The sequence below is a fragment of the Mustela nivalis genome (assembly GCF_964662115.1).
Source record: "Mustela nivalis genome assembly, chromosome: 3".
Taxonomy (NCBI): domain Eukaryota; kingdom Metazoa; phylum Chordata; class Mammalia; order Carnivora; family Mustelidae; genus Mustela; species Mustela nivalis.
Genome location: NC_139022.1, coordinates 106,883,099 through 106,906,982, shown reverse-complemented (window position 1 = coordinate 106,906,982; position 23,884 = coordinate 106,883,099). Strand labels below are relative to the sequence as shown.

Below are 23,884 nucleotides of genomic sequence, written 5' to 3'. Positions count from 1 at the left end.
AAGGGGCAATGACCTTCTTGCTAACCATGAATTACCAAAGCTGGAGCTCTGGCTCAGCTCTCCTTCGTTTGGGCTTGACCTTTAAACGAACCCCCGTGGAATCCATGAAGTCACAGCTGGAGGAGAAGTGTGATAGCTGACCTGCACAACAGTGCTGATTTGAGATAGATTTGGAGAGTATCCGCAAATGTCAACTTTCCCTTAATGTGTCCTGAAACTACCCTGGAGGGTTCATATTGGTCATTGTTCTGCTAACATTAGTTATTTTGTGGACCTGTGAAGCACCTTTCCCTGAATTGTCAATCCACAGATTGTCTGTAAAATTTACTCCATGGGGTAAAGGAACAGAATTATTCATAAGACAGTGTCTACCTTAGCTTTTGGCAAAATTACTCACTAAGGGTATAATTAAGTCATAGGCACACTGGCCCGAATGTGAATAAAGCTGGAAAGGAAATAATTCCTGTTCCAATTTGGGTGCTTTCTGATGTTTGACAAGCCTCTGGTATGTTAATCCATGAACTGAAGAAAACTCAGAATCCCCTGTAAAGAAGAATTTCTTTCTTTCTCTTTTCTTTTCTTTAGGAGAATTGGAGAATAACTAATGGGAGGGAAAGAATAAGCAGAACTGGAAAAGTTTAAGGTTGTCAACAGGATGACAACACAAATCTGATAGGTAAAAATGAAGTAACACAGTGGAAAAGCTGCAAACATTGGGGTTAGGAGGTTTGGTTCTAGACTGTGGGCACAGGATGCACTGAGAGGGGCCAGGGCAGGCTGGACTGCCAACTGGTCTACCTCCCCCGTCTGCCTATGCTGTTTGTCCTCCAAAGACTGAGCATGGCCACGGCTCAGTGAGAAGACATGCAAGCTGAGAAAATACACACACTCAGATGTTGCAGACAAATCAAAATTTATTGAGACAGACAGAAATGCACCTACTCAGGACTACAGTTAAGCATTTACTATTAACCAAAGAGTCGTGTTCACATTCCAGAGAAGTCTACGTGGAAAAGCATTCAGAATTTACTAGAATTTTTCTACATCACTATTTCATCTACAATAGGGACAACAAAATGACACTCAGGATTTGGTGGGCTCTCATTACAATGCTACACATTGAACAGGGACAAACATCGGTGACTTTGAGAAAAAGGTATAAAAAGACCAAAACCACCCACTGTAGAAAGGGCTCTTAGATGTTAGATGTTACTGTACAATGTGGTCAAGGTGGGGGGAAAAAAAAGTGTGAATGGCATTCTGGGAAAAGTAGAGGGGCAGACCTGGACAGACACTTAGTCATTCACTGCTGGGCATGGGGAAATGGGTGTAAAGAAGGGAAAACTGGTAACAAAATCTCAGGTTGAGTAGTAAGGTATTCCCATGCCTAGAATATCTGTGGAATTAAAAAGACATCAATATGGCAGACAACTAACCATGGTGGAAGAAAATTCTGGGATTTAGGGTCAATGCTGAGGCAACAGTATTAAATAAAAGAACCACGTGTGGAATAAGAATAAAGCTGTTTAGTAGAGTGCGCACAGAAATGAGTGAGTGAGGATTCAGTTCAATACCTGTCTCAAAGAAAGGGACTGGATTATCACGGTATTATTTTTGTTTAATCAAGAATTTTATGTATACTTAGTCACTAGCAAAAGGACTCCTGCCCAAAAAGAGGAAATCACAAATTCTACCTCTAAGGATAAGGTAACTAGAAAATCGAATGTTTAGTTCTTGTGAAAAGCAGCAAAGCCCTTTAAAAATCTGTCACGCCAAAGTGAGGCATGCAAAGTGGTGTTAATGTTGCTCCATTGATTTGGGGTCCCAGTCTTAGGAGGGCTTTTTATTTACTATTTTAATGAATCAAAACATCTTCTTGGAATATCTTTGAAAACAAGCATCTCGTTACCTTACTGGGAACTGACTGCTGAGCCCACTCTTCTCCATCGTTAAGTTAATGCTAAGAATCTTTAAGTGTCATCTTAATTTGACACTTGTCATAAGATAATTAGGCAAATTAGAATCAGTGGTTCTCTGTTCCTGGAAGTTTTTCTAAGTGAAAGCAATTTGTCGCTTTTAATTTGTTCTCTTGTGCGTTTTTCCAAGCTCAGAGGAGACAGTAACGATGGTTTTCTTTAATGGCCTAAACTGAATTTTTTTAATATGTCTTGATTCTTGTATACACTCTATTAGAATCTAGCTGCAATTAAGCACCTGTTTTCTGAATTACCACCTCAGTGTTTTGTTCAAGTGAGGGAAAACAATTGAAAGAGAGGTGATGGAGTTGCCATCCCAATACAGAGTTCGTCTCCATTCTCGCTCTACGGAGGGTCCTGGTGGTACCCGTGTCTCCCGGGCCAAAGAAGTTGGTTGTATCACGTATGTTCATTTCCCTTCTGAGACTAAGTCTAGGAATGATGCCACTGTGGCCAATGCTAGGGTTAGAAAATGCTGGTTTGAAGGCAGCTTGGTAAAGTACAAAGAAATGGTCCATTTGAGGTGGGGGCGGGGGGGTTGGTCAGCTACTGCCATGACCATGGTTCGGCTGAGTGTATTTTTTGCCTGAGTTTACGTGGTTGTCTTGTGGATGGGCTGGAGCTCAGGAGGAAAGGAAGATAAACCAATGTGGGCTACAGAGCCTTGGCGGGGAGGCGTTGATGAGGGTCACCAGGTACTTGGAACGCGGTGGGGCAGGAGCTTAAGGGTCTGAGGTACTGAACTAAATGGGGCCACTTTGAAGACTAGTCTTTGGTACTTAGATCTGAGCCAGCTTGATAGGGGCAGAAATCCTTGAAACAATAGAGAGGCTGACCCTACCAAATTTGGAGACAGACTGTAATCATGAGCTGACTTAGGGAAAAGAAACACTGGTGGACAGCTTGCTTCATCAGCCTCTTGACACTGGTGCAGGTGTGGGGATGGGGGAAGGAGTAGCTCTTAAAGATCCAACCCTAGCTTCCAGGTGCTATGATGAAATTCTTTGTGGCCTCCCTTTGGGATTTCTTTTTAGTAACGATGAGTGGTATAAAATCTGTACAGCTTGTGTACTCTTGCTATGATCTGTGGATAGAAATGGGGCAAAAGCAAAAGATGAGGTTAAGAATCCTGAATTTTCTTCTGCTAAGGAACACTGTGGTATTGTCTTCTTGGGGAGCAGGGGACGTGTATCCGTGCCTTGGGAAAAGCCCTTGCGTCGGTAGGGTAGGGAAGGTAGGAACCCGTGGCAGACAGGATTGCTGCAGCCCCGGGGAGGAGGGGAAGGGAAGCTTTGAGCCGAAATGAAAAAGATGGCTTGTGAAGTTGCCCATGTGGGAGTCTCATGGCTTCTGCAAGGAAAGTGATTTAGGCGGACAGAGGCTTATCCAAATCAAAGGGCTTCCAGTAACTCTCCAAATGCATAGGGAAAGGAACCTCCTCAGCCTGCAGGCTACAAGTGCTAACTCTTAGTGCAAAAAAAGAACTTCTGATCTACATTTCTTATTCCAGAAATTGTGATCCAGGTCTGGACAAGCTGACAAATTTATAATTGTGTTTCAAATGAGTTTCAAGAAGATACTGAAGTGCTTTTTCTGAGTGGTGTGTGTGTGTGTCTTGTACACACAATCTACTCTGTACATACAGACATCCTTAGGCATGTACAGAGAAGCATCCAGACACCCTTGTTCATGAAGAAAATCAATTCCCCGAAGGAACTCTTGACTGAATTAAGGCTGTTGTTTGTAGGAAGCCAGATAGAGTGATATGAAAAACGAATTTTTAATTATTACCACGAGGGGTGGTGGGGATAGGGCAGAAGAAAGTACAGTGTGGTGTGTTTTCCACGACATCTACAGGACACAAGAAAAGCACTTAGACACCGTAAGGCTGGGAACCATGCTGGAATGACCACTGGTGTGGGTAATCGAAAAGCATCTTGGACGTTTACAAGGTGGGGGCTCCCTGCACGGTCAGAATCCCACAACCTTCACATGCGCGTTGCACAACTCTCACGGGAGGGAAGGAGGCTCCAGCTCAGCCAGCCGCTCCCCTGTCTAAATGAACAGAACACAACACCCTTCTTCCCACACAACTGTATGCAAGACCAGAATGTTCGGGGGACAAGGAGCGGTCTTCCAAACCTCAGGTCGGGTACAGAGAGCAACAATGGAGAAGAGGCCTTGGTGCTGTGGGGTCTTAGATACAAATGCCGGAGTAGGAAGTGACTTGCCGGTCGGTGCAAACCTCGTGTCCTCTTCCTCGTGGGGACTACCAGATGTAGCCCACCTCGTCCTCTTTGTCGTCGTCCTCATCCTCGTCATCCTCTGTCACTGCCCGGGTGTGCACCCTCAGCTTCCCGGATCTGTCCTTTGGTCCCAGCTCCCGCTCGTCCTCCAGGTCATCCAGCAGGACCACAGCGCCGCCACTGCCAAAATCCCCCGAGGTCTCCTGCTCCTCTTCTGAAATGAGAAGACGAAAGGAGAGATGGGAGGTTAGTTGCTGTGGGTCCTTTTCATGCAACTTAAGCATAGGGAGAAACCATGCTGTTTACTCTCTGAATATTGGATCATCTCTGTGTGGATGTGGTTAGTTGACATGGCATGGGCCACAGGCTTTGTGAGCCCCAGAGGTCCGGAGATGCTTCTGCCTTCTTGGGGAGAACCCTGGGGGTTTAGTGAAGTTGTGCGCTGTCAAAAAATGTGATCCAGTCCCCTGGTCACAGTGAGTCCCTGCCCCTCAGAAAGCTAGCTATGCCTAACCTCATGTGATTTCAGGGTTCTTGTGTCTGCACTGTAAAGTTGTTCCCTGTGGGGGTGCCTGGGTGACTCAGTCATTAAGCCTCTGCCTTCAGCTCAGATCATGATCCTGGGGTCCTGGGATCGAGCCCTGCATGAGGCTCCCTGCTCAGCAAGGAGCATACTTCTCCCTTTCCCACTCCCATTGCATCTCTCTCTTTCAAATAAATAAATAAAATCTTAAAACAAGACACAACTGTTCACTCTAGACCACAGATAGGTCTCGAGACTCCTCTGCCCAGATCTTCATACAGTCAAGACCTGCCATTCAACAGAGGTCACTGAGGGGCTGACGCAGAAGGCCCTACTCACCACAGCTCACAGCGCCCTGTTTCCTGGAGCCGGCCAGCTCGTTGCCGTATTTATCCACACACCAGCACTGGCCCGTGCTGCCGTGGCACTGTGTGGCTTTGTAATAGCCCTCCTCGTTACACCGAGGGATGAACACTCCTGAGGGAAGACAAAGTCCAAACTGAATACACGTGCTCAGAAACTCAGGGTTAATGGCCCCCAAGAAAGAAAAGAGGGCTGAACACATCAGATGGGATTTCCAGCAGAGATAGTAGGGGGAATGGAGTGGCTGGTTATTGTTTTATCAAGATTTACAGGGTCCTGGATGGGCTCAAGGTGAGACAGGATCCCTTCGTGGTTAAGTTTTTATTTTTCCTTTTAAAATGCTGATAATTTTTTTTTTTAATTTTCAGCATAACAGTATTCATTGTTTTTGCACCACACCCAGTGCTCCATGCAATCCGTGCCCTCTCTAATACCCACCACCTGGTTCCCCCAACCTCTCTTTCTTAAGAGTTTCCCAGTCTTATGGAGACAGGATTGAGATGGAGCACTGTGGAATGTCCAGTGTACAGCAACATTTGACTTACGTACTCTGTGAGGTGATTATTGCAATCAAGGTTATTAACATCCATCCTTCTGTATGATGAGAACTCTTAGGATTTGCTACTGACAACTTTAATATGTACCACAGCAGTGGTGACTATAGTCTTCACACCATACATTAAATTCCTAGTCCTAACTTGTAACTGGAAGTGTGTACCTTTTGGCCACCTTCCTCCAATTCTCCCTGCCTATGGTAACCACCGGTTTGGCATCCTTTCCTATGAGTTGTTTTAGGTTCCACATACAGGTAAGATCGTATGCTACTCGTCTGACTTACTTCACTTAGCATCTTGTCCTCCATCTCATTCCATTTTGTCACAATTGGCAGGACTTCCTTCTTTCTATGGTGTATAATATTCTATTGTGTACACATACACACACAATAGTTATTCAGTGATCCGTCAGTAGACCCCTAAGTTGTTGCCATTTCTTGGCTATTGTAAATAATTCTGCCATGAACCCGGGAGTGCAGATATCTCTTTGATATGATGTTATTTCCTTGGGATATATTCTGAGTAGTGGAATTGCTCGGTTATAGGGTAGTTCTATTTTAAATGTTTTTATGACCCTCCATACTCCTTTCCGTAGTGGCTGTAGCAGTTCGCATTCACATCAACAGCACACTAAGCTTCCCTTTTCTCTGTGACCTCACGAATATTTGTTGTCTGTTGTTGCTTTGATGATAGCCACTGTGACTGTGAGGTGGTTATCTCATTGTGGTTTTGGTTTGCATTTCCCTAGTAATTAATGACATAGAGCATCTTTTGTTGTACCTGTTGGCCATCTGCATGTTATCCATTCTGGGTGCTTGGGTGGCTCAGTTGGTTAAGTGTCTGATTCTTGGTTTCTGCTCAGGTCATGATCTCATGGGTGATGAAATCAAGTCCAAATCAGGCTCTGTGCTAAGTAGAGAGTCTGCTTAAAGGTTCTCTCCCTCTGCCCCTCCTCCTACTCTCTTTCTCTCAAGTAAATAAATGAATCTTTAAAAAAATGTCTATTCAGATATTCTACCCATCTTTAAATCAGATTTTTCTTTGCTATTGAATTGTGTGAGTTCTTTAAGCCTTTGTCAGATACATGGTTTGCAAATATTCCTTTCTCGTTCTGTAGGTTTTAATTTTAGTGATAATTCTGCTGTTCAGAAGCTTCTGTAATTTTTTATTGTTTATGCTTTTGGTGACCCATCCAAAAAATCATTGCTGAGGCCCATGTCCAGGAGCTTTTCTCCTATGTTTACTTTTCAGAGTTTTATGGTTTCCATTCTTACATTTAAGTCTTTAGTCCATTTGGAGTTTATCTTCTACCACTCATAAAAATTGAGATATAGTTTCAATCTTTTATATACATTCAATTTTCCTAGCACTATTTATTTAAGAGATTGTCTTTTCTCCAGTGAATATTCTTGGCTCCCTTACTAAGTCTAAGTTGACCTTATATACGTGAATTTATTTGGGGGCTCTTGATTCTGTTTCCTTGATCTTTCTGTTTTGATGCCACCATGGCATTTTGATAACTATACCTTGATAATTTGCTTGAAATCAGGAAATGTGATGTCTCCTACTTTGTTCTCCTTTCTCAGGACTGCTTTCCCTATTTGAGGTCTTTGTGGTTCTGTATGGATTTTAGGATTGTTATTTCTACTTCTGCAAAAAATTCCATTGGACTTTTGGTAGGTATAGCACTGAATTTGTAGACAGCTTTGGGTAATATGGATATTTTAACAGTATTAACTCTTCCAATCCATGAACATGGGATTCCTTTTAGTTTATTTGTGTTTTCTTTGATTTATTTTATCAGTGTCAGATAGTTTTCAGTGTATAGATCTTTCACTTCGTTGGTTAAAACACAGCAACTACAAACAAAGAAAATCTTACTTCTTACTTTCCAACTTGGATGCCATTTGTTTCTTCTTCTTGCCTGACTGTATTGGCTAGGACTTGCAGTACTATGCTGAATAGGAGTGTTAAGAGTGGGTAGTATTGTCTTAGTCTTGATCTTAGAGGAAAAGCTTTCACCCCTTCACCATGGGTATGACGTTGGTTGTTGCATATGGTGTTTACTATGTTGAGGTTTGTTCTTTTTATATCTAATTTGTGTTCAAAGTCAAAAATGGATGTTGAATTTTGTCAAATATATTTTCTGTGTCTGTTACGATACCAGATTCTATTACTATGATGTATTTTGAACTATCCTTGCATCTCAGGGTTAAATCCCATTTGATCATGGAAATTATCCTTTTAATGTACTTCTGAGTTTGGTTTACACCTGGAAACATCTTAGAAAAAAGCAAGTATGTGAGCTCCACCCCAGGTCTGCTGAACCAGATACTTTGAGAAAAGGACCTAGAAATAATATTATAATAATGTGTGTGAATACACACACACACATATATATATACATATATATAATATAAATAAAATACAATACATATTTGTATATATAAAAATATAATAATCCCTCCCTGTGTTCTAATACGTGCTGAAATTTGAAAGCCACAAGTTTATAACAGCATCTTATATCTGAAGTCACATTCTCATAAATTCAAAACAGTATTTGAGCCTTTCCAATTGCCAAAGAGTTGTCTATTTCATGGTTTTCGACATTAGTCTTGATTGTTTCACTTCATAATATTCCTATAAAGCTTTTCTAATTAGAACTTTTATTATTCTTTTTAATGCATTTGAAGGTAAGTTTCACTTTAGTTGCTTCCCTCTGATTTTGGTACACAAACTTTTCATTTTCTTTTACTTCTAATTGTTTTATTGTACTTATTAAAAATTATATGCTCCCCCTGCCCCCTTCATGTGTGGGGTTTGGGGGATTGTTTAGTTTTCTTTGGTGGCGTAATCCAAAGCAAATACTCCATTGGTGTTTGAAAAGACAATACATTTCATGATTATGTACAGGAATACATATATATGTATTCTAAGGCTATATACAAATGCAAATTAATCAGGTTATTCATTTCTTCTGTCTACTTGAGCTAAGTTTCAAGAGGTATATGTCTGGTAACAATTGTAGGTATGATGATTCCTTCTTTTAATTCTCTTTTGTTTTAAAGTTGCAAGCATACCATAATATGGTGATAGAAAAAGGAACATTTCAGCACCTCTTTGTTTATAGAATTGTTTATAGAATTCAAGACAAAGCATTTGCTAGATCAGATTTTTATGAAAAGAAGTCTTTAGTATCTTTTAGTTTCAACTTTTAGTGTGATGGTTTTACCTTTACCTCTAAAAGTAAAAATTGGTCTCATAATGAGTTTTGGCCCATTTACATTTCTTCTGATTACAGATACACATGTTCTTCTTTTTCCCCATTTTGTTGAAATGATCAGGATTTTAAGTCCCATCTTTTTTTTCTATAGGTTTAACCACCCTATAGTCTATTTCCAGTATTGTTATGCCTCTCTTTCTCTGTGGGAAATTCAACAATAAGAGTTCAAGTTAATCTAGGTTTTCTTTTTTTCCAGAATAAACTAGAAGCTTACCACCTTTTATCCTCACTGCCCCCCAACAGTCTGAACTTTTCATTCTTGCTCTAGAACATTTCTATGGTCAATAGCAGCATGTCTTATTTCTTCTCCACAACTGGATCTAAATAATTCCTTCTGGGATTGTTTCATTTCTATAGAGTAAATCCTTTGGTGGTATTTCAGTAAGCCTGGGGTTAGTAAACTTAACTTACAGTTTGAGAATACCTCTGTCCTCACACTTGAATGCTCTGTTTCTCAGTTTTGGTTTTTCTTAGAGTGTATGTGTTTCATAATTGCATACTTCTCTTCTATGGGGAAAATACTCCTGAATGTGACTAGAGTAATAACACTGGTATGAAAGCAAAGTGTTTGCTCACCTCTCTGGCTTTCTGCTCCTTAATTTATTTCAAGTAATAGACTCCAGAAGGAAGTGTAGCATGGGAAGCAATGGGTTTACTCTCTTGAACTGGATTTAACCTCAGATCCTGCTGATTGTGGCAACAACTCTTCAACGCCCTGTCACCAGGCTATTCTAAGGTGACCAGGCTCTCAGAGATCAAATAGATAACCACAGAGAACCATCCTAAAGGATAAGTAAGTCTGCTGGTAACCCACACACTCAGAATCTCTGCCAGTGTACAGCAGGAGGACAGAAAAGGAAAAACAAAAACAACAGATGATTCCCATGACCAGGAGGCAGAGAGATTTGTGAATAGATTCTCAATCAAGGTCTGCAAGGAAGACCTACTAGAAAGCTGAAGAAATGCTGACCCCTCTCCTAGTGCTGCCGCTGGAAAACAATAGCACTTGACAGACAAAAAAGAAAACCGGATCCTGGGCTTAGCCTCCAGGCTGGTAAGAAGCAGGTGTTGCTCTAAATCAATGAGGTAATAGAATTACCATTCTTCCTAAGGAAGCAGTAACTATAACTGATGGGAGGTTGTTTTTTAAATTCAAATACCCCTGAAAACACATGTATTATATTAGGAGATTTCCCTATGAAAAAAACAAGGTGCAAGAAGGTCAGTGATATTTTTTAGGAGTCAGCCAGAATAATCTCTGTATGTGGGGAGGCGTGATAAAGTAAGCTTAAGAACTAGGTGGGATTCATGATAGGACAAACATAGGCACTTTGTAGGGAAGACAGAAGATGAGACATTTTATCTTGGATTCCCTAACTTATCAATGTCTCATTATTAAATAACAAAGCACTCAGAGGAGATCCATAGCCCATGAAAATAAAATTTTAAAAATAGATTTATACTATTCTATACCTGTGCACCTTAGGTACAAAACTCAAATCCCCAATACTCGCCAGCATGGAGACATCATGTAGGTGAGCACAAGGCCTTGTGCTGGAAATACCTACGGAAGGAGGGAGCCAGCCATTGGCCTTCACCCCAGAAAGATGCCTTTGTCTTTTTAGAGCCTGGGTCCACCCAGGTCAGAATTACAACTTCGGGGCTCTTTCCGAGTTGAACAGCAGGGATTATCAGAAGCGGGACATCTGAGGCAAGCCAGTGAATACCTTTCAAAAGAATGAAGGAGCAGCTAGGTATTCTGAGGTGACCCAAGAAGCAGTGGAGGAGAACCTGCCAGAGTTCACAGGCGGCCTACTTCTGACAAGCTGCAGCAAACTTGCCCGTTTCCTTTAGTAAATAGGTACACGTCAGAAATGGCAAGCTGCTTAGGCAAGGCACCTGCTTCTTACGGCCTAACAAGAATAATTCTGAATTCCTGTACTGCAGCTGTCAGTTCTTTTTTTAAAAAGCAAGTAAAGCAACACAGACTCCTTTTTCGGCCAACAAATGAGCCTTACTGATGAAGTCCCAGAACCTTAAGTCAGGTTCGGTGTGGTGAGGAGGTTCGGAGCCGACGACTAAAGAAAGAATTCTTAAGACGTCATTGGTGCAAAATGGTGGTTTATTAAAGCACGGGGACAGAACCCGTGGGCAGGAAGAGCTGCTGCCCCGGGTTGTGAAGTTGGGCATGTTATATACCCCACGGTTGGGGGAAGGTGGTGAAGGAATGGGGGATTTCGACAGAGTTCTCACATGCTAGGGAGGGCCTACAAGGTGCCGGGGGGGGGGGGGGGAGTCTTTGACATTATGGCTTGATTAATGTCGTCCCTAGGTCAAGCACTAACATCAAGATAATGGGGGATTCTTGGTGGGGCATTATGATCTGGCTATCATTTACATTCCTTTCTACCCCAGTCTCCTCCAGTTTATGGTGGGAGGGGGACATTAGGGCTTCAGGAACCAAGAGTTATTTGCCTCTGGAAATTTGTGCTATTGATAAGGTAACCTCCCTGTTTAGGTCTCTAGGACATCTTGTAGAGCAAGGGAGATTCCTGTTCTGCAGGATTGCGATCCCTGCAAGTTAACTATTTATCATTTTATGGTGGTCAGGGGTGCCTGAGGAATGCTACACATATGGAGGGGAGCAGGTGAAGAGGGGGTGCAAGGCGCCAGCTTTTGCTTTGTCCTCAGCCAGCCTCCTGCTCCCTCATCATTACCACTCTCTGCCAGGAGGCCCCTTGAGTGCTGGAGAAGGAGGACATGCGGCTGCAAGGGACACCTCGACAAGCCAGCCTATGTTACCTTTACCTCAGCCCCAGCTTGGCAGGTCCAGGAAAAAAACACGGTTAACATTCAGACAGGGAAAGGTACACTCTCTGAACAGCTTTATGCTTTCCTCTACGATTATGCAGGCGAAACCAAGAAATGCAAAGCCTTTGAACCAGAAGAGGGCCCAGCGCATCTTCCTCCTTGCACAGACAACTTAATCTGGGGAATAATTCTGGAATTTCCAGACCACGTCAGGGAGGAGTTGGAGGTAGCAATGGTGCTGGGGCCCCGCCCACTAGTCCCCCACTAAGGGAGGAGGCAGCGTTTCTCAACCAGCTCCCTCGCCTCAACTTACCTCTGGCCAGCTGTCTGGGGATGAAGGGACGCGTTTCTTTCAGGAAACGCAGGTACCTAATTGAATAACCATTGCTGTGGCTCAATATTACAAGAGACATGGATGGTTTAATTAGTTGTTTAAACGAGTGACACGAAATTGTACTCACCCAGCAGGCTTTTCCCCTTGCTCAGCTTCTGAATCCTGTTCATTTCATTCTGGCAAGGGAGACCTAAAAAATAATTTATGAAAGTCAGTTTCCAGATGGTGTGGGACATAATCTCTAATGATTGGCTCCACTCTTGATGTGAAATGTACACAATGACACACCTGGGACTGGAATTACTCCATATGCTGTTATTATACAGCAAAAACAAATTCAGGCCATTAGTGTTACTAATTAAAAAAGAAAAAAATCTTACACTGCAAGGTACTTAAATAGTATTTGGGGGCTACCTGCACTGTATACTAATTTTTCTGCCCACCTTCAACTGAAGCAAATGCTAGGTGCCAACTAGGTGATCTGGCAATAGACATTTTAGTCAGCTGAGAACTAGGATCAAAGCTTCCTAGTGGTTAAATGTTCTGAATGCAACACAGGAGCCGCGAACCAGAGGGAAGGTGACAAATACTTGATGTACCCCAGGCCTTGCTGAAGGATAGAAAGAGGATTAGAATGGCTACTTGGATTACCCTGGCTCAGTACCCCAGGGTAGGACAACACAGGCCACAAGGGCCAACTCTGAAGCTATCCGAGATACGTAGAGAGGCAGCAAATAGAGAAAAGGGAGACCTTAATTCTCAACTCTGCCACCTCACAGTAAAATGCTTTGGGTAAATCTCTCTCAGCCTCCAAGTCCTCAATTATGAAACACCTGTTGTGGTGAAGGACTGATACAGTGGGAACCACATGGCTAAGTAGAGCATATGGGAGTGCACAGTTCTCCAGTCTGGAGAACTGACTCTGTTCTGAGCTTAAAGGAATACGGTTGCACCCATACTGAGTGTTACCATGAGTTGGCCATGCACACCCTGTGGCTTGGCAAGGTTCTGCTCTGTGCTCAAGGGCCCTATACTACTTCTGTCCAAGCAACTTTGGGACCTGTAGTAAGTACCAGAGTACCTCTTTACATCTATTAGCCTGTGCATTGCACACCACACCATCTTGCTGCTTGTTCCTTGAGAAAAGCTAATAAAATCTGGTTACTTCTGGGGTTAAGGTGCTTTCTGAGTATTGGAGAAAGATGCCAACTGAAAACAAGGAAAAGGGAAATAAAGTCCATCTTTGAAGATGAAAGGTAGCATTTACTAGGACACGGGTACCAGAAAATGTTCTAGAATTTTGTCTTAATATTTACAACAATCCCACAAAGTAGGTACCATTATTATTCCTATTTTGCAACTGGAAAGGTTCATCTCTGTGAAACCACAGGCATTTGGAAGACTATTCCAAGACGTACAAGTCACCTTCATTTACATAACGCTGGGTCAGTTCCTCAAACTGTCCCACAGTAATTGTAAAAATTCTGCTTCTTTTTCAGCAAGGAAACATGAATCAGGCTGAGACATACAAGAAACTGCTGTGAAAAAAGCAGTGAAGAGTTAGACCAAATTCCAGATAAAGAATTCTAACAGAAAAAATGTTGGCTGCTGAGCAGATGACAAGTTACCAAAGACTCCTCCAAGTAGGCAAGGATGCTTGTGAAAAAGACACTGTGAGACCAGAGCTCAATGCAAATACAAAGTCTCAAAGACAAAATTATACACTGAAAGGAATGAAGGTTGTATCTGAAGCAGCAGAACTCAGGCTCAAGATCCAGGTTACTGATGCTTCTTCAAGAAGACTAACCAAGGGGCACCGGGGTGGCTCAGTGGGTTAAAGCCTCAGCCTTCGGCTCAGGTCATGACCTCAGGGTGCTGGGATCGAGCTCCGCATTGGGCTCTCCGCTCAGCAGAGAGCCTGCTTCCTCCTCTTTCTGCCTGCCTCTCTGACTACGTGTGACCTCTCTCTCTCTCTGTCAAATAAATAAAGAATATCTTAAAAAAAAAAAAAAAAGAGACTAATCAAATGGAACCAAAGTTTTAATCCCACAGCATAAAAATACATTACATGTCCCCAGGAAAAGGGCTACATATAGACTGAGCCAAACTAAGACATGTCCTAGGAAATGGTTTCCATTATTGTACAGCTAAACCCAGTACTGGGAGAATCATGTTTAAAGATAGCAGTATAACAAACTTTTGTTCCAGGAAGTTCTATTTAGCACCTTTCTTTCTGTACTAAAAAAAAAAAAAAAAAAAAAAAAAAAAAAAAAATTATTTGTTTTTGTTTTTACAAATATTCAACTGTTATTTTAAGGGATATAATTCCAGTAAGAATTTTTGAAAAAAGTTCTAAAACCCAAACAGAACACTAAAAAACATCAAAGCCAGACAACAAATAATGCTACCACATGGAGAATTATAAAGTATTCTCCCAAACTTTCTGGGGCCTGAGAGGGACTCAGAGCCTTTACTGTAGATAATCTACACATTTATCCTAACAAAAACACCACGTATGGAATACCTACAGTCTACAGCTAAAAGAGTGCCTTAGAGAGAATTTCAGCCTTGAATACATACATTAATCAATAGGAAATAATGAAGAAACGTGAGTTCTGGGTCAAGGAGGGAGGCAGTGGGAACCCAAACAAAAAAGAGAGGGAAATGCCACAATGAGAAACAAAAAAGGAACTACAATGAATGGAGTCAATTGTCCTTGATTCAGCTTCTCCTGTGTGCCCTGTGAGGGGGTTCTGGCCTCCTTCAGCCATTGCTCAAAGGGCGGCCCAGCCAGGGACATCCACATGGCATGGTAACCACATCTGTCCCATGTTAAGGACTGCAACCTTCCTCTCAAGATCCTGGCGCTCACAGCTCTGAGGGAGATGCTAGTATGAGGCTTAGCTTACTTATTCCGGTTAAACCTGAACTCTGGCTACAGTCACATGAGGTTTTATGAACTCAAGCCCAAAGCCATCTTCGTACCCAGTGCTGGATGACCCCAGGTATTTGTTAGGATAACAACATGGTTGTTAGTCAACACTGATTTGGAAGTTGCATCTGCCAGGAGGAGAAAAGAGAAAGGAGATAGAAAAAGAAAAAAATGATCACTTTGCAGAGGATACGATGGCTCACCTGAAAAAAATCAAAGGAAGCCAACCAGAATAATTATTACCAACAAAAGGAAAATTTAGTAAGGTGGCTGTGAAGAAAATTAATCCTGAAACAACCCCCAGCAAGGAACTACAATAGAAAAAAAAAAAAAATCAATTTCGTTTACAAGGAAGATAAATACGAGGGAAGTCTAGTATCTGAGAGAACAAAACTTAAAAATGTACTTCTGTTGGTTGGCAGATGCTGTCCTAGAGTCAAAGGATTCAATATTACCTAGCTATCAATTCTCCCTAGATTACTAAGACCCATAACAATAAGCATAAGAATATCCAGGAAACCCTGAAGGATGAGTGGCAGGAGAGGGTGGCTCCACTAGATGTAGGAATAGACAATTATACATGAAGAAGTTTTATATACAATAGACGGAGCATTCAATTAGAGGAGGAAGATGGCTTAGTCACAAAATGACAGGAAGGTAACTGAACAACCTTCTCCAGGAGTCAGCCCCTACCTGACCACATACAGAAGAAATCTAAAGCAATACAGGATTTCAACAGACGATCAACCAACCAAAAGGTACTGATGAAAACACAAACACAAGAGAATTGCTTTAGTATTTCATGGCACAAAATACCTTTCTAAGCCTATGGTAAGCCTCATGGCTTCTAGGAAACCATAAAGGATGGAAAAACTTAACATTATTAAATTGACAAATTTCTTCCTAGCAAAAATGCACCAAGTCAAAGTTGGGGGATAAAATTATTTGCAAGACATTTGGCCAGAACAGTACTAATGTCCTCCATTCAGGGAGAATCCCTAAAAACACACCAAAAAGGACACACAGAGACCTAGGTATTTCTTTGTAAGAGTAAAAATTAGTACAACCATTTGGGGAGGGAAATGGGAAGTAATACTTAAGTTAAAAATGCTTGGGGCACCTGGGTGGCTCAGTGGGTTAAAGCCTCTGCCTTAGGCTCAGGTCATGATCCCAGGGTCCTGGGATCGAGCCCCGCATCAGGCTCTCTGCTCAGTGGGGAGCCTGCTTCCTCCTCGCTCTCTCTCTGCCTGCCTCTCTGCCTACTTGTGATCTGTCAAATTAAAAAAAAAAAATATTTAAAAAAAATGCACAAGCCCTATGACCAATAATTCTGCTTTGAGGAAAGTATCTTGTAGTCCTATCAACAGATACATGTACTTGACACTGAGTGCCCTTTGCAATGATTCACATTTTCTGCTCTGTGTGTACAGTGACTCTGAATGCAGAGAGGCATAGATGCATATAATTTTAAAATTATAATATTCATAGCCCTCTTCCGTTCCTGCGGGTGGGTTCCCACAGCCATGCTCAGAGTAGATTATCCATGATCCCTGACTCAAGCTGAGCCAGCTTGGGGATGTAGGACTGGGATTCAGATATAAGCCACTCTCTGCTAGTCCAGCTAGCTGTGGATCACCACACCTGGGTGCACAAGCCCAGGAAGCTAAGCCAGACCATGCGGCACCTCCCAGAGACTCTGAGCTCCTGCCTCTGCATTCTTGATAGGCTGCAGGGGAACTCAGTCCTCTGACTTGCCATGATGTGAGATACTCCTGCGTTCTTTCGCCATACTCCTCAAATGGGGTCTCTTTTGTAAGTGAGTTGGAGTGTATAACCAAGAAATCCTTGCCTATGAGATTCAGGAGGAAGCTGTATTTACCCTAGAGAGGCTGACAAGAGCCTTTTCTCTGACAAGAGGAGACTTCGTGTGACCAAGGGCATTACAGTACTCTGCTATTTGTATAGTATTCCTCACAGAAAGGATCGCACAGTGACCTTGGGAATGATGTAGCAAAGGTTTCTACACCCCCTTTACAGAGGTAAACGCTGAGGTATGAAATGGATAAGAGATTTCCTCCAAGGAGATTTCACTCCAAGGGGGAGTGAGGTAATAGGCCCTTTCGTTATGCTCTTGGGTTTTCTAATATACAATGATAAAAATAAAATAAGTGAGAATAAAAGAGCCTTTGGGTCTGGCATTCTGTCAGATGACTGCTTACTCTCTAGCCATGTCCTTTGGCTTGACTACTTCCACCTGCCTCCCTAGTATGTGATACACAGGCCTTCGGGGCCAAGTGTGGCTGCCCTGAGCATCAGGAACTACCCCCACCACCACCCCGCTTCCCCTCCTCACCTCCAGGCTTCTGGAAGCAGTAGCACCACTCATTGTTGGAGAGCTTGCCATCCTTGAAGGAGTCACAGGAGTTGAAGAGAGGCTTGATGCAGGGCTCATACTTATCCAGGTAGATGGCATTGATCTCTGAGTGGTCAAGCAGGAGGTCATAGTTCATGTCCAACTTGTTGAACATCCAGCCCAGGGAGTCCTTGCAGATGGGCAAGATGCTGGTGTCAAATCCTGCAGAGAGAAGGGTGCATCTCAGCGGCCATTAAGCCTGGTCTGGGCTGACACGAGGAGGCCCAGGACCCACCCCCCCAACCTCCTCCTCTCCTGAGGCACTTCCCCTCCAAGGGTGAGTCTCAGGGGCACCCTACTAAAAGATACTAATGTTGGAGTAGAGGTTTAAATATTTTAAAATGCTCTTAAACAGAAGTCAGCATTTGAGGAAATTATGTCCCAAAGGGAACAAGTCCCCCACACTAATTTATCTGGGATGTAAATATGAGTTTTCATTTACCAGACTTGCTTAAAACAGGGTATGCCCAAAAGGAAAAATACAAACCTGGTGAGTAAAAGGAGAAACTTGTAATTCTGCAAACTACACTTTTATATCTAGGGGAAAATACCTGAATCACCAAAACAAAAGAAACTATTGTTAAAAAAAAAAAAAAAAGATGGCAGTGAAATGAAACTATATAGCACAATCCAGAAGCACTGATTATGTCCCAAAGGACTGTTAAATCCAAGCTGTCTGAACATTAATGGGAAAACTAGCCAGGTATCTGCCTCTGTTCCCCATTCTTCTTTTCTACCGTTCCCTCAAGAGATACATGATATGGAATCCAAATTGACTCAGACAATAATTTCTTTCTTATTTCCCTGGGGGAGGAGGGGTAGTTTTCTTAAAGAATTATTTGTTTCCAAAATGGGAACTGTACGCACTAGAATAATAACACTTTGCTTAACACTCAGGATATTGAGTCTACTGTAGACAACCCCCGGAGAAGGCCTGCCCCAAATCTAAAATTGGTCTTGCTTTCAGAATCAAAAGCACTATGCACTTTCAAGTTGTTCCATAAGTTGGATTGGTAGAAATAGTTTTATTTTCCCAGGAAAATTACTATAAAAGTTCATTTTTCTGTTATTTAAGGTAGTCCTCTAAGCCCCTTATTTTTAATCATCTCACTGAATCCTTCCAAGAAGCCTCTAAAATACTGTATTCCTTCTACTTTACAGATGGGGGGGAAAGCTCAAGGCTTAAGTGACTTGCTCAAGATCCTCTAATTGTGGAGCTGGGTTTCCCAGGCAGGAGGCCCAGGCCTGAGTCTACATTCTCAGTCCCTTTTCTCCTGGGGCTGTCTGTGCCTCCCATGATCCTCCTACCCTGAGGACATCCAGCTGGTATGGGGGCCTTGCCTGAGGATGGGCAGTGCAGGGCAGGGTGGATACAGCAGCCACAGCTGAGGTCCTGATGGGCTTGACTGCCCACTCCCTGCTCAGCAGGTTTCTCTGTATACTGCCAACTGTTGAAAGCCTTGGTTTCCTAAAAAAGGGTCTTCACTGTCCAGAAACCAGTGAAATAAGTGTAGCACCTCCACCTCTGAGCTCTTCCAGAACCCTCCGCTTCCCCTTCCTGTCAGTTCATGTTCCTCAGATGCTAAGCTCCTTGAGGGCAAACATCACATTGAGTAGCCTTGGCCCATGCAGCCATGTAGTAAGGGCTTAGTAAAAGCATGAGTTGAAAGAAGTTCTCTAACTATTGCAGAGTTTGGCCCTTCAGACATAAAAGCAGTTTTTAAATTTATTCCCACTGACACCTTATAACATGTCTTAGAAAATTCCTTTCTCAAGGGAGATTAGGGGACATCATGTGGCCTCTTCTTTGAAGTTCATGATTGAACCATCCCTATGATGGGGATGTCCTTGGGGCTGCTGAGCAAAGCAAGATCATTTACTCTGACACTAAAAGGCTCCACTATTTTAGATGGAATATTTTACGTAATATGTATCAATTTTATAGGACATTAACATTTTAATACATGACCAAGAGAAGCTCACTGCTCACTGACCAGCCAAGAGACGTGCCATGCTGGTCAGGCAGTAGTCTGAAGGTCAAGCCCCACCTCCCCAATACCCATTTGGAAAGTTCTAAGGAAAAGGCACCTGCATCTAGTATCTAAAAGTGGAGGGCGGAACAGAACAGCCCTTCTAATTGCCCCCAAGCACATGGGATTTCTAATGCCCCATGCTTTCCTCTTCACAACTCCTGAACTGATAAAAACATCTCTCCCTCCTATGGCCTCATGGACTAACCAAGCCTTGCTCCTTTTTATTCCTTTCACTGCAGTTGCTTCAGGACATCAAACCTAAAAGCCTCTTTGGGGACTCAATTTGCTTCTGGCCAAGGGCAGGTCTTTTGCTAGCTCCCCAACTGTCTGCAGAAGGAGTCTCATGGGGCTGGAGGGTGTAAGGAGCCACTCTCTGCACAGCCATCTGCTCTTCCTGGAAAGGTTGTTCAGAAAGCCCAAGGGCCTGGCTGCTCCAGGAGGATCCCCAGGAAAAGTTCCTCTAGACCGTCTGTGAATTAATTGTCCACAAATTTCCAAGCCTTGGCAGGAATGGTAGGAGGAAGGCAAGAATGGAAGAAGAAACTATCTTCCTCCTCCTTTCCCATCGACTCAACCACCTTAAACCACTCTGTGGACACTTAGATCCTGAGAAGCGGACACTATCTTTCCCTTAAACTGTAACATTCAGACTAGCAAAAGAATTGTCCCCTAGATCAGTATTCTCTCCCAGTATCTACAACTACCAGCCACAAAGAATAACCTGCAATTAAGGTGATCATTCAGACTCTGGCCAAAGACCAGAGAGTGGTTGAACTCTGGATCCCAACAGTTGCCAAAGTCCAGATATTTGAACAACTGTGTCATTGGGTAAGTCATTCTGAGCAACAGGGCCATAGTGTGGAGAAGGCTACTGCTCATCGTTTTTGAGTTCAAGACAATAAGAGAGTCCTTCAAGGTACAAACATGCTGGCCCACTCTTTTTCTCTTTAGGTTATGAAGAGGCTCTGAATATGGGCTCTGCCAATGCACTGATGGAGGAGGGGAGACATTATCGAAGATGTTCTGTACAGAGTTGCTTATAAGAGCTGAACATTAGGAACGACTTCAGTGCGCCAAAATCGAGGTCTAATTACATACATTCTGTCTGTAATTGAAATTCTCGGTGGCTATGACAAAGTGCAACACTACTCAACACAGGAGGCCAGAGTGTGCTGCTGAATGACTGACGATCGTCAGATAGATGGTGCGGTGAGTGCTGTATGCATGTACAAAGATACAGATTTTTTTCTCCTGTGTGGCAAGGAGAAAACTTCACATATATGCCACAACATGCTTATGGTGGTTAAAGTGGTGGATTCTTAGATAGCTTTTTGTATTTTCCGAAGTCTCTATACTAAACACATGAGAGTTTTGTGGCCAGACTTTTAAAAATTAAGTTGTTACATGGAGGAGGGGGAAATGCTTGGGAATCAAGAAAATATTTTAACTGGTGTGCATCTGACATAGTGTTTCTTTGATTACACCAAAAGGCTACTGTTAAATCAACGCTGTCTAGTAACTAAGGAAATAGGATGCATAAATTGGAATAAATTAGTGAGAGCAGAGTGGTCTTACTGCCTTGGGCTGCATCAGAGCTGGTGGGCTTGATGACCCTGTTGGCGTCCTCGTGAAGGGCTCCAAACCAGTCTTTCAGGCGGGATGCGAGGTTCCTCAACTCCTTATCTGTGCAGGCTGCAGAAAAGCAAAAGGAAGAAACAGTGAGTCCACCAACTTTCTTCTCTTGTTAGCTCTCAACATGCAATGCCACCCGCAGAGCCGTGCTCAACACTAACCCCCCTCTCCAAGCACAGTGCAGCACTTTCCCCACACTTGGAAAACCATCCAAAGATGCTGCAGTCACAGGGAAGGAGCACGACAGAAAGCCGGGACTCCACAGGGTAAGCAGCATTGCTCAGAACTGAATCTGGACTGCCTCCGAGCAGGTAAAACCAACGCTAACAGTCTCCCGGTTGTGCAACTGGCCTCCAAAGACTAACAGATCTCTCTTGCTAACCCAACAGAACTCGCTAGTACAGTTTGCTGGAGATCATATTTTCCACTAAACTCATGCCAAGAGATCAACACTCAGGAAGAGCGGATGTCCTCAGCAAGAGGCTGCCTGGCACACCAAGAGTTCCCAGTAACGACAATCAATTTTGCTTTAGCCCAAGGTTGGGATTTGTGTGCGGGGCTTATGCTGCTGGCCTTATGGTAGGCTGACTTGACTTTCCCCTAGATACAGATGCATGCCACCTTCATGCAAGAGTCCTTTCTATTGGCACACAGCCCATCTCTAACTATGAGGCTCACCTTTTAAGGTAAATGATAGGAACTGGAGCCAAGGAATACTGCTTCTGAGAACAAGAAGAAACCCCAAATGGCATGTTTGGGTAGAGGGGTACATACTCTGTGAAGGTCTCTGAGGGTGCAGAAGTGAGGCTTGAGGGGAAAAATCCCCAAAGGAGGAACAGTGGTGTTGGAAATGGGGCTAATACATCCTCATTCCATATATTACCCTAATTCTGGGTATAAAGAATCCCGATGAGGGTCCAGACAGTGACCCACCTCTAAGAGGCTGACAAACCAGCCTTTAGCATCTGGAGGGTAAGAAATTAGAAACCCAAGGGACCAAAATCCTAATAAGAAGGGACAAAGACACAAACCCAGAACAGTTGCTTTTCCCAAATTCTGAACCCACAGGAGACAGGACAGAAACCAAGCAAAACACCATTATAAAGCAGAAACAAGTCCTGAATATCTTACAGAGCTGATGGGATGTAGATTAAGGCTGGACTCTACTGGTCTAGAGAGACTGCCAGCATCAGGCTCTCTACTGAAAGGCATGGGGGCAATGATGAATGAGTAGAGAGTCTTGCCAAAAGTCTGGTCCAACCTTCAGTCAATGCATACTCTCACTGAATTGAAGGCATCGGCCCCTGTCTGTCTCCCAAAGAAAAGAATAGTATCATACAGATCTTCCCCTCATTTTTACATTTTGCATTTTTGCTTTTAAGAAAGCCCACCTTTAGCTAGCCTGGTGTTTGGAACTTGACCGACAACAGAGCCAAACTTCTCAGACCTCCGGTGTAAAAGTCTTCCTGACTCTCCATTGTGGGGGCTGGAGTTGGTAAGCAGACCCAGGCTGGATCTGTGGAATGTTAATGCTCCCCTAACCACTCTCCCAACCACTCTCTCCTCATTCCAGTCGGGACCCAGACCTATACCCTGCCAGGCATGGAATGTATGCATTCTTTATATGCACGCTATTAAGGACCTCAAGATACTTAGCCTTGCTTTTGACAACTGGGCCATGATTCATCTTAAGACACCAGCCAGGAAATGGTACCCAGAACTGTCTTCACTGGATGCAGAGTATAAGAGCTCTGGGCTCACAGCGCCTGGAATGACTCCCAGCTTTACCACTGCCTGGCGGGGTGACCCCACAAATCTCAACTTCTCAGCACCTGGGTGTCCTCCTCCATAAACCCAGGATACCACTCTATGGCCATGAGTTAGACCAAGTATGTGAAGGACTTACAGAGCACATGGCACATAACAATTGTTCAGAGTGTGCCAGCTACGATTTAATGGAAGGCTTGCAGGTAATCTCAGAGCACTCATCACAGCACTCAGAAAACCAAGAAGACAAATGCACCTCCATGAAACTGGCTTTGTCCGCATAAGAGATTGGGGAAAATGGATACTTGTATGATCTAGTCCAGTTGCCATTAGCCAGATGTGCCTATTTATATGAACACTAATTTAAGTAAGTAAAATAGTTAAAATGCAGTGTTCTGATCTCACCCACCCCCATCATGTGCCAAACAGTCACCCGTGGGTGGGGACACCATGGGGGACAGCACAGCTACAGAGGGTTTCCCAAGTGCCAGAAAATAGTGGATGACATCAGCTATCCCTTTGGGAACTCCAACTTTTTGGAGGTTCATCATGATATCCTAATATCTGATACCTCTACTCCTTCCCTTTGGTGTTTTTCAATTGTGTTTGTGTGTTTTAGAGAGAGAGCTTGTGGGCGCATATGTGCACGGGGGAGGGGGAGAAAGATCAAGATCTCATGACCCTGAGATCATGTGACCTGAGGCGGAACCAAGAGGCAGATACTCAACTGCTCAACGGAATGCCTCCTCCACCCTCCCACCCCAACATCTTTGGTGTGTAAAGAGGGGCCTGCTCAAGCCGGGAACCAGAATCTTCTGCTAAGCCACGCACACAGCCAGGAAGGGGTCGGGACTCATGGGCTCACCCAGGAGCAGATCCACGCGGACACATGGACTGACAGCCCCAACTTGGAAGCTTGGGATAGAGCCCTCACTTTCATGACTCTTCAGATGCCAAGCAGCTCAAATCAAGAAAGGATGTGCTCTGTTTTCCTGATGGGAGTGGGATGTGGGCTCT

The 23,884-nt window shown here is 43.4% G+C and overlaps 1 protein-coding gene across 1 annotated transcript in view; it reads right to left on the bottom strand.

The window, feature by feature from the left end:
* Positions 1-896: 896 nt before the first annotated feature.
* Positions 897-23,884, bottom strand: part of SPOCK1 (SPARC (osteonectin), cwcv and kazal like domains proteoglycan 1) — a 499,079-nt gene continuing 476,091 nt past the window's right edge. Inside the window, exons 7-11 of the mRNA XM_082725613.1 lie at positions 21,044-21,160; positions 17,376-17,597; positions 12,218-12,280; positions 5,085-5,222; positions 897-4,436 (exon numbers count right to left, since the gene is read on the bottom strand). Of these exons, the coding sequence (XP_082581739.1) occupies positions 4,246-4,436; positions 5,085-5,222; positions 12,218-12,280; positions 17,376-17,597; positions 21,044-21,160 (731 nt within the window). The 3' untranslated portion in view covers positions 897-4,245. The remainder of the gene's footprint in view (positions 4,437-5,084; positions 5,223-12,217; positions 12,281-17,375; positions 17,598-21,043; positions 21,161-23,884) is intronic.